This window comes from Mustelus asterias, chromosome 9 (genome assembly GCF_964213995.1).
Source record: "Mustelus asterias chromosome 9, sMusAst1.hap1.1, whole genome shotgun sequence".
Lineage (NCBI taxonomy): Eukaryota > Metazoa > Chordata > Chondrichthyes > Carcharhiniformes > Triakidae > Mustelus > Mustelus asterias.
The window spans coordinates 45,442,209-45,452,404 of NC_135809.1; the positions used below are offsets into that span (position 1 = coordinate 45,442,209).

A 10,196-nucleotide genomic window follows, 5' to 3' on the forward strand; every position below is an offset into this window, starting at 1 on the left:
CAAACATATTCTAAAGTTAAAAAGCATTTTGGGCTCAACCATCTGTCCCTTGCTGTTTGGAGGCATCCAATCCATCCAGTGGGCCCAGGGTTGCCCCCCACCATAGTTTCTAGAGTGGGGAATGTTCTCACAGTCGCCATTGCTGCCTCGGAGGAGGGGAAGCTTGCCGACCCCAGATGTGACTTTTCTGATCCCATCGGGCTCCTCGACCGACAGTTTGGAAGTGCCTGGATGGGGTAAAATGTTGTCTTAAACAGAATTTGGATTTCTGGACAGTGATGTGGGAGGAGGGTAATAGGTAGACATTGCAGTATTTGTATTTGCTAACCCTACATGGAGAAAATGGATTAAGTGACCATATTATTGAGCATTCTGTCTCTAAATGTGATCGTTGCTCCCTATTATTTGCCTTAACTTCCTGTCTCAATTTGCTGTCTCAGTTTCACCCCTGCTCTGAGCTCGCCATCCTAGGCCTTCTACCCTATTCTAATAAAGCTCAACTCAAGCTCCAGGAATGGCATCATATCTATACATAGAACCTCATGCAGCCTTTTGGCCTGAAATTTGACTTTAATAATTTCATACCTTAATTACAAGTTCTGCGTTCTTCAAAATGGGGATTCTAGAGGTGTAGGATAGAATTCTTGGCACAGAGTGGAGAGGAAGAGAATGCGTTGGAATGGCATGGTGATGGAGTCCCTTCATGAGAATGCTATGCGGTGGCAGAGGATGCCTCGATCGTCGTGCAGGCTTGTTTTTCTTCAGACTTTTGCCAACTTCCCCTGTTTCACCTATTGCTGCCTCAGCTGTTCATATTTGTTCTATATTTAAAATTTTTCTTGGATTGGAGGTCTTGAGGCCCATTGGGTAGCATCCCTGCCTCCGTGAGTCAGAATCTCTGGGTTTGAGTCCCACCCCAACTGGAAGGTGCATTTGTAATATGACCAAATATGTTGGCAACCTGCCAATTCTTCCATCACACAGCAGTGGTAGGTGGTATGGACAGGAGAGATTCCTGGTCAGTCATATGATAGAAAGAAAGTTGGAACCTCTAGCATTGCCATCCATGGTTCCGGACCGCAATATGCATGTAAAAGTGTATTTTGCCACAGCAACTTGGGACTCCCTGAGGTGATCTTTAACACACTGCCACCACACTTCTCATCATCTGATTGAAAGATTATCTCAACTATCTAACATTCTTGTTACCTTTCAACAGATCACAGATTTATTCCTTGATCAGAGGTGTTGTTCCTGTCACCTTTATTCTGGCTGTTTAAATGATAGTACATTTTTTCCATTCTTATTAAAGATTACATCTACAGTGTTGACTTGTCTATTTTCTCTCTTAATGCTGTCTGACCTGATGTGCCTTTCTAACACTTACTGTTATGTATTTTCTGGTTGTGTCCAAGGATTCAGCCTAACTATCAAAAGGGTAAATGAAAAATCCAAAGAAATTACTAAACACACTGTCATAATACTCTGGCACCTTCACGAGACCTCAATATGACTAAATTATGGGACTTCCTCTTAAGTAGCCTATCAATACCTACCCTCTAAAGTGTCAGCTGGAAGAACATCCCCCCCCCCCCCCCCCCCCCCCTAAAACCTGGTCAATGGAAGTTTGAAATATTGTGGGAAATAGCCCAATAATGCTCTGAATCAGAAAAAATTATTTGCATTCTTATTCTTGTTTTGTTGCTGGTGTACCACAGTCAACATGCTCAATGACACTTTTCACATATCTTGTGCACAAGGCATCTGGAGCACCAGGGCCCCATTACAAATGATTCATCGCAAGACACTAATTAAAGAGGAGTAGGGAGGCCTCTTATAGCCTGAATACCTTGTTTATCTCTCAACCAACCCCACCATGAATAAATGAACTTCTCATTGTTCTCATTGATTAAATGGCTACCATGATTGCCTCCTCAAGGACAGTCACTATTCTGAAGTAATGCATTGTAGTGGAAATGCTTTGAGACGTAAAGAACAAAGAACAATACAGCACAGGAACAGGCCCTTCAGCCCTCCAAGCCTGTGCCGCTCCCTGGTCCAAACTAGACCATTCTTTTGTATCCCTCCATTCCCACTCCGTTCATATGGCTATCTAGATAAGTCTTAAACGTTCCCAGTGTCCCCGCCTCCACCACCTTGCCTGGCAGCGCATTCCAGACCCCCACCACCCTCTGTGTAAAATATGTCCTTCTGATATCTGTGTTAAACCTCCCCCCCCTTCACCTTGAACCTATGACCCCTCGTGAACGTCCCCACCGACCTGGGGAAAAGCTTCCCACCGTTCACCCTATCTATGCCTTTCATAATTTTATACACCTCTATTAAGTCTCCCCTCATCCTCCGTCTTTCCAGGGAGAACAACCTCAGTTTACCCAATCTCTCCTCATAACTAAGCCCCTCCATACCAGGCAACATGCTGGTAAACCTCATCTGTAATCTCTCCAAAGCCTCCACGTCCTTCTGGTAGTGTGGCGACCAGAACTGGACGCAGTATTCCAAATGCGGCCGAACCAACGTTCTATACATCTGCAACATCAGACCCCAACTTTTATACTCTATGCCCCGTCCTATAAAGGCAAGCATGCCATATGCCTTCTTCACCACCTTCTCCACCTGTGACGTTACCTTCAAGGATCTGTGGACTTGCACACCCAGGTCCCTCTGCGTATCTACACCCTGCGTATCTACGTTCCTGAAACACTTGAAATAAAGCGTAAATGCAAATATTTTCTTTTGGACAAGTCTGCATAGAAAGCTCTATTTTTGGGGTTAGTTTATCTTTAATAAGGTATTCTTCTAATCAGTAATCCCAAGACCTACTTATTTAAGAGAGACTAGCAAATCATTTTCTACAGTTCAAAAAAAGTATCTTTTTTTGCCCATACAGGTATTAAAGAAGGAAGATAACGTGTCATGGCCTGGAACCCTCGCTATCGTCCATTCCTACCTTGCACATAAAGCAGGTATGAAAGTGTAGTGAATGTCTGATACCAGCAATGGCTTGTTAATTAAACCAAACTGATACCACTCTCAATCGCTGGATAACTGCCAAGATCACCATAGTTCAACTTCCATGTTTCCTGAGAATGGGCAGATTTTCAACTTGCCACTGAGGCATAAAGCATGTGTTGTAGATCATCTGCCTTTACAGAAACTGTTTGTTTGAGTGCTACCACTGTGCATCAATGATGGAGGGAGTGAATGTTGAAAGTGGTGGATGGGGTGCAAATGAAGCAGATTACTTTGTTCTTATTGGTGTCGAGCATCTTGAGTGTTGTTGGAGCTGCACTCATCCAGACAAGTGGGGAGTATTCCATCACACTCCTGACTTGTGCCTTGGAGATGGTGGACAGGCTTTGGGATATCAGGAGAAGAGTACTCGTCACAGAATTCCCAGCCTTTGACCTGTTCTTGTAGCCACTATCTATATGGCTGCTCCAGGTTCTGGTCCAAGATTTCTATAGTTGATATTACGTTGAACTGACTATCTGATCTCAATGTTTGTATGGCACTGCACTAAAACAGAAGTTATTTGTAATTGCATGTAGCTGCTAAAAATGAAAATGTAGTATTCAAATGATTAGGTTTAGATAACAGCATTATAAATTATTGCTACTTCCACAGTGAAAGAAGAGGAGAAGAGGAAGCTGTTAAAACGAGGGAGTGAGTTAAAGAGTGAACATGAACAGCTGGAATTGAAGGACAGACTGCTCAGTAATGCTGTCACGGTGAGATTACATAACTGATAGTCCCTTATGTATTGATTGTAGTCGAGTGATCAAAGAATCTATTATGCGTTTGTTTGTTTCTTCTTCCTTTCCTTGCCCATTTTTTTCCTTCTCTCTTCACTGTCCAGTAGTACAGGATGGCACTGCCCATTTCTTAATGCAGATGGGCAATAAATGTTGGCCTAGCCAGTGACGCGCACATCGCATAAATGAATCAAAGAAAAGCAGTACCTCGAGTAATAAAATAGAACATTTGCATAATGAGACCAGTCCTATTAATTATATGTTTTTATTTACTCCCTACCCCCACCCCGCCCCACACTCCTCAGCCCCACAGACTCTTGTTCTCATGAGACTTTTACATCCAGCAGCCTGTCAGAAAAGTGATTAAACTTTGATAATCAAGACAAGTTTCAGTATCATCATAATTATAGTTCCATCAAGCTTGCAACCGCCTGGTTGGAAGTTCAAAGTTGACTTACTGGTTCATTGAAATGCTTTATTATTACAATAATCAACTTAAAAGTTTTTTTTATCATTTATGACCAATAAACTTTGAAGAGTCAATTTAACAGGACAAAAAATACAAGCCCTCCAGTTGTTGATGCTTACTAAATGACACATACATCTCCCATGTATAGCTGCTGATGAGATGCTGGTTGAAAGGAATTCAAATTATTTGAAAGGAGTATATTGCAGTATAATTGCTGAAGTCTTTAAATAAAATAATACTGTAAGATTCTGTTCTAATTGCAAAGAGTTCCGATTTTGAGCACCAGGCAATGCTCAGTTGCTGTGTGTTACAGTATGATGGGCTACTATCAAAAGCAGGTGTGGAATAAACTGAAAAAAAATTAAAATTGCTCACAGTGAACAGTAATACAATGTTTTTCAAAGTAGGCCCTACAACTTCAATTTGTGCTTTCCTAAGCCAAACACAATCATGTTAAAATTTCAAAAAGGTGAAATGACATTTAAATAATAGAACGCTAGTTCCATTGTCAAAGTAGTGAGTAAGAGAAGACTGGATAAAAGCAAATTACTGTGGATGCTGGAATCTGAAACCAGATTCAGTAAGAGAAGACTACCGTAGTAAAAGTATTGATTTGAGAGTTATAGAAACAATTGAAAGCAAGTTTAAGTAACATTGGTACAGAACAAAGAAGAATATTTTGTATATCAACATGTTGATCACTTTCAGTTCAATAGTACTAAATATCTGTTTTACAAGCTATGTCAGCACACAATGCTGTTTACAGACCTTACATTTGGTTGTCACATTATTGGATCATCGTTTTATGTAAGCTTTCTCATTGTAAATTCATATTTCAGCATATTCTATTTGGTGTTCCAATCTAACTTTCGCTATTCTCATCTTCCAATTTTTTGCTGTAACAGTTCTAATATTCAACAGGCTTTAAACAAAAATTCTATAGTGAGTAGCCAATAGAATACCATCCATATTATGCTGTCAGCACAAGTTTACATTAGTCCCAATTTCTTTCCTCAACCTAATACAAACAGGATTCTGAGTTTTAGGTGGTTGTTGGGGGTGGAGGCATTAAAATTGATGAAGGAAGTGATGTTTAATTTGTCCAAGAGGTTAGGCTGTAGTTGGAATATTGGGTGCAATTTATTGTGGGAAGGATATTAAAGCGATAGAAAGGAAATAGCAAGCATTCATTAGAATATCACTAGCAATAAGAGGTTATCTTTATGAAGAAAGGTTTCATTTTTATATTTGAGAGTTTTGAAAAAGATGAATAGTAAAAATTGTTTCCAGTTTTTTGAAAATTGGTAACAAGGGGAAATAGACACAAGATTATTGGTAGAAAAAAGAGGGGCAAGTTGTTAGAATATTATTCATACAAAAGGTTAGTTTACTATGAATGGCTGTTGAGACAGGTTACAATATTAAAGGGCAATGGATGCTTTTTTCAAAGAAAAAAATGGAAAGGAAAGTTCAGGGAATTCTTATTTCAGTAGTAATCTTCAATGAAGAGCTATCACTAGCCTGAAAGACTGAATGGTCTGTTTTGTAATTGGATTATAAAGTCTATATGTAGACTAGAATAATGAATTGTTAAGCAGCTTTCTAATCAATGAAATGTGCCAACTGAAGAACTGTTGTCTACTTTTATTTAACAGAAATGTCTAGAATTGAAAACAAACCTCATAGCTAAACAGAAAGGAACTCAGGCTTCTCTGGAGCGTGTGAAAACCCTGATTAGACTGATGCAGAGCGAGCAAGTGATCCAGGTTACAATGATGACAACCACAGCCACCTCTCGAGCATCCCCGTTGGTTTCCCTTCCATGGATCAAGCCTTCAGCTGCTGTAGGGACCCCTCCAGCCACCTTGAAGCAGCAATCACAAGGAAAGAACTAAAGGAACTGGACAAATCCATATTTAATTACTGTCGTTTGGGAATATTTACACAATTTTATGTGTGGAAACAGTGGGGTTTGATAACTGATCGATGCAGTACAGTATGCAGAGACTGTTGGAGCAAAAAATGCACCATACAGGCAGTTTGTACTGTGACTGCAATACTTTAAGCCACTACTTTGAGAGCTGAAGAGATTTTAATTTTTTTATTTTATTTTTATGTTGGCCTTAACCTACTGATTCTGGAACCAGAAAATGGCCGCTGAAAAAAAGAGTTTTAACTTCTCCAAGCAGGTGTTTTGAACACCAGTTTGCCTCGTGGGAGAGAGAAGAAAACAATGGAACACACTGCAGTAGACTGACAATAAACGAAACAAAGCTGTAACATATAAAGCGTTTTCCTGTGAAATGAGGATCTGTTTTTTAGAATTGTACATTACTGTAACTAAATTCAAACATGCAAGACAATGTCTGACATATTTATTCAGGTGACGCGCAAAAAATGGTTTTATTGTGTATGTATGGGTCTTCAGAGCATTCAAACAAAGTTTAATTTTTTCAGTATTAATATAGGTAAGAAACACATATTTAAAATAAAGTATGAGGTTAGTATTTAAGGTGGGATAATAAGTACAGTATTTTCCTGCTGATGCCTATGGAACATGTTTTATCAAGTATTTAAAGGATACAGATGCAAAACACTTTTTGCAACTTCTCTTATTGTTGACATTTTTGTGCAGATCACTTCTTAAACCATATCGTGGGTATTTTAGGGAAGCCATGTTTTCTTTCTTTATTTTTTTTGAAGTACTGTATTGGTTTGCCAGATTTATATTTAAAAAATGCCAAAAAATGTGTTTCTTCCTCCTCCAGTACTGTATTTGTATCACAGAAAAATGACAGTTTAGCAAACCCTGGGATAGTGATGACGTTGGTGGGAAGGATGGGGAATATCTGCTACACGGTACATGAAACTGCCTCAGAATCATAACAAATAATTGGCATTGAAAATGTCAATGATGGAGTCAAGGGACACAAATTTAAAAGGGTTTACAGATTTTTGTGGACCTTCTTTCCTTTCCTATTTAGTAAATGATACTCCGGTAGGCTTTGATTAATTTAGGACAGCTACTTGATCCACTAGCTAGTCTTCCTGATAATAAAGGGTCTGCACCTTGGGAGGCCATAGCTATTTGGCATGGGAAGCTTTAGGCCTGCTCTGGCAGTGCATGGTCCCTTCAACCATTTTCACAATTCCGGGAAAAACTGTGCAGTGCAATGCAAATCTATTTTATTACAGTCAACACTTCAATGAACAAGATTTTATATTCTTTTACTGGTGAACAAAAATAAAGAGAACCACAAGATGCTACTGGTTTAATGCCAATAAGCATTCCAGTGTGGCTTGCAATGTAAATGTTTCAGGTTAAATGTTTTTTGATGACTAAAGAGAAAACAAATTGTTCAGTTATAAAATATTAAACGGTTGAGATTTTCTTTGGGAGGGGAGGGTGGAAAGAAGTCTTGGCCTATTAGCATAGATGTTCAAAGGAGCTGTCCAGTGGATAGTGTGCATTGAAACTGAATTCATCTTAATTCTGCCAATGTAGTTCTTTTAAAAAAAAAAAATTAAAACTGAATTGTGAAATCTGCTTGTACATGCTTTTATGAAACAATTTATTGTCAGGTAACTGCATCCCATGCTCCAATGAAAGAGATGCATTGACTGTCATAAGGTGTAGCTTCAAAGCATATCTGAACAATCAAGCCACTTAACATTTCCTTTTGCGTATACCAGTTTTCTGAATTCAGTTCTAACTAATATTTCATTGCAGTATTACAGAAAAGACAAACACAGATATACAAATAATATTAGATATCAAGCCTGTTTTTTCTATATATCGATAAAAGTGGAGACTAAAAAAGACATCCACCCTGCTGGCTCCTTAAACCCCTCAATTCGGAATCTCCAAATAAAATGTTCAGTGTGCCATCTTTGTTCACAGCAAGGTTCACTCTTCCCCCTTATGAAGGAGAGAGCAAATATGTGTACACATGAATACAATTGTCCCTACATAGTTCCTTTTACATTCAAGCCCACCCATGAATTGATATTTTCAGTCACACGCGCATGCACTCATTGTATTTCAGGAATCAACCCCCTCAAAAGATCTCGCAGGACTTTTTTGAGCACTCTGGCATGCACCAAATTCAATGCGTGTAAGTGTAACTATATAACCTGCTGGTGACTTTTACTTTAATTCATCTAATGTGAAATAAATGAGTATTTTACTTGTACAGGGTTCTTTCAGGCTCCACTTTAAAAAAAAATTAAAATGTAAGTAATAAAGCTGCACTTCATAGTTTTCAGGGTGAAATACAATATACTGTACCAGCGTGGTGGGGTCCCTGTTTGTAGATACATTGAAGAATTATACGATGCCCATACTCTGGATAATTTTTAATGGTCTACAGCTCCAGGGATACTTGACTATAAGCTGGAATTTGTAAAATGTTTAAGAATTCCATAAGTGGAAAAGCCAAAAAAAAAATTACTCTCTCAATTCTAAAAGTCTGGATACCTTCTATGTGTTGGGCCTTGTGCTTATTCTCCCATTTTCCAATCAAAAGCATTTCTCAGGTAGAGGCAAACCAAAATAGATGATTGGAGTGCATGGTATTTTAGGCCCAGTAGCTAAAGTGGAGTTGAACTTTTAAAAAAACTATATTTACTCCTTTTTATTACAACTAATTTCAAACTTTGAAGGAGCAATCACTAATTGTACTCTAAACAATTCTTGTATTTTGACTGTAGCTCTCTAGCAAGTGCCACTACTTAATTTTACTGAAGTTATAATGCATAGTTTTTTTATTTTTTAAGAGTAGTTAGTCTAGTATGGAGGAGTTAGGTGGGAAAGTAGATTTATGTGATTTCATTGTGTGCTAAAGTTTGTTACATGAGTAATATCAGATTCTAAATTATTACAGGGTGGTTGAGTGGATCTTTATCAAAATGCTTCAGTGTAATAGTTTCAGATTTTGAAAATCTTTACTTTTTTGCTGCAATGTTCCTTAAGGAGGATTTGCTAAGATAACAAAAGTCAACTACAGATATATAAAGCAGAATGAATCTGAAGGAAATCAGTCGCATAGTATTTTCAACATGTTGTGAGCATGCATAAAAAACACTCAGGCTTCTCAAAAGCACACTGCGCTCAGTGCAAAGATTTTGACAGCATTCCAAATGTGTAGTAGTGTATTGAATGCGTGATTTGTTACCACAGTAGCGGAACAATCTTGCACTAACTATCCTTAGGTGCCATACATACAAGAGCCTTAAGTAACAAATTTCTGTTGCAGTTATTTTAATATCCCGTTATATATTCATGTATAACTGAAAGATGGTCAAGGATATCACTGAAGCATTGTTATATTCATGCCTTCTATTATGTTGCAAATGAAAAGACTTCGCAGAATACTCCGTTAGAAAAATAATTCGTATTCATCATCGGTTTATTCTTTTTTCATGGTACTTCACATTTCTGCCACAATCCTACAAAACATTATTTCATTGCTATTTGCTGGATAAGTGGTTTTCTGAATAAGTAACCCACAACTTATGCAGAAACTGCTATATATGAACAGCAGATTTCTTTTAAAAGATGCAAAATAAACTGTATTTACTTTGTGCTGTAGATATATTTGATGTTCCTTTTCTTCTGAATGGGCCTTTTTTAAATCCCTTAGCCAACAAGCATGCAGAGTGCCTTTAAAGGCAGAAATTTTAAAAGGGCGGAAAAGCACAGCCACACCACCTCATAGTACATTGTAAATACGATTAGAGAAAAACATGGTAGTGCTTGTGATCATGTTACACTTGATTGGGTGACTAGGTTAATCGATGTACAGAAAATACAGTAGAGAGTAGGATGCCTGCTCTTCTAGTCTAAAAAGGTTTACTTGGCAGAGCAGTGATAAGCAGATTAATGGAACTGAGAAACATTGTCACAATTGTTTATTGTGTAAAAGAAATGTCTTAAATAAACTGGGACAAAGAGA

At 38.2% G+C, this 10,196-nt stretch overlaps 1 protein-coding gene across 1 annotated transcript in view; it reads left to right on the top strand.

The window, feature by feature from the left end:
- Window positions 1-8,679, top strand: part of phf21b (PHD finger protein 21B) — a 220,898-nt gene extending 212,219 nt beyond the window's left edge. Inside the window, exons 14-16 of the mRNA XM_078220113.1 lie at window positions 2,909-2,984; window positions 3,646-3,749; window positions 5,898-8,679. Coding sequence (XP_078076239.1) covers window positions 2,909-2,984; window positions 3,646-3,749; window positions 5,898-6,137 — 420 coding nt within the window. The 3' untranslated portion in view covers window positions 6,138-8,679. The remainder of the gene's footprint in view (window positions 1-2,908; window positions 2,985-3,645; window positions 3,750-5,897) is intronic.
- The last annotated feature ends 1,517 nt before the right edge of the window (window positions 8,680-10,196 follow it).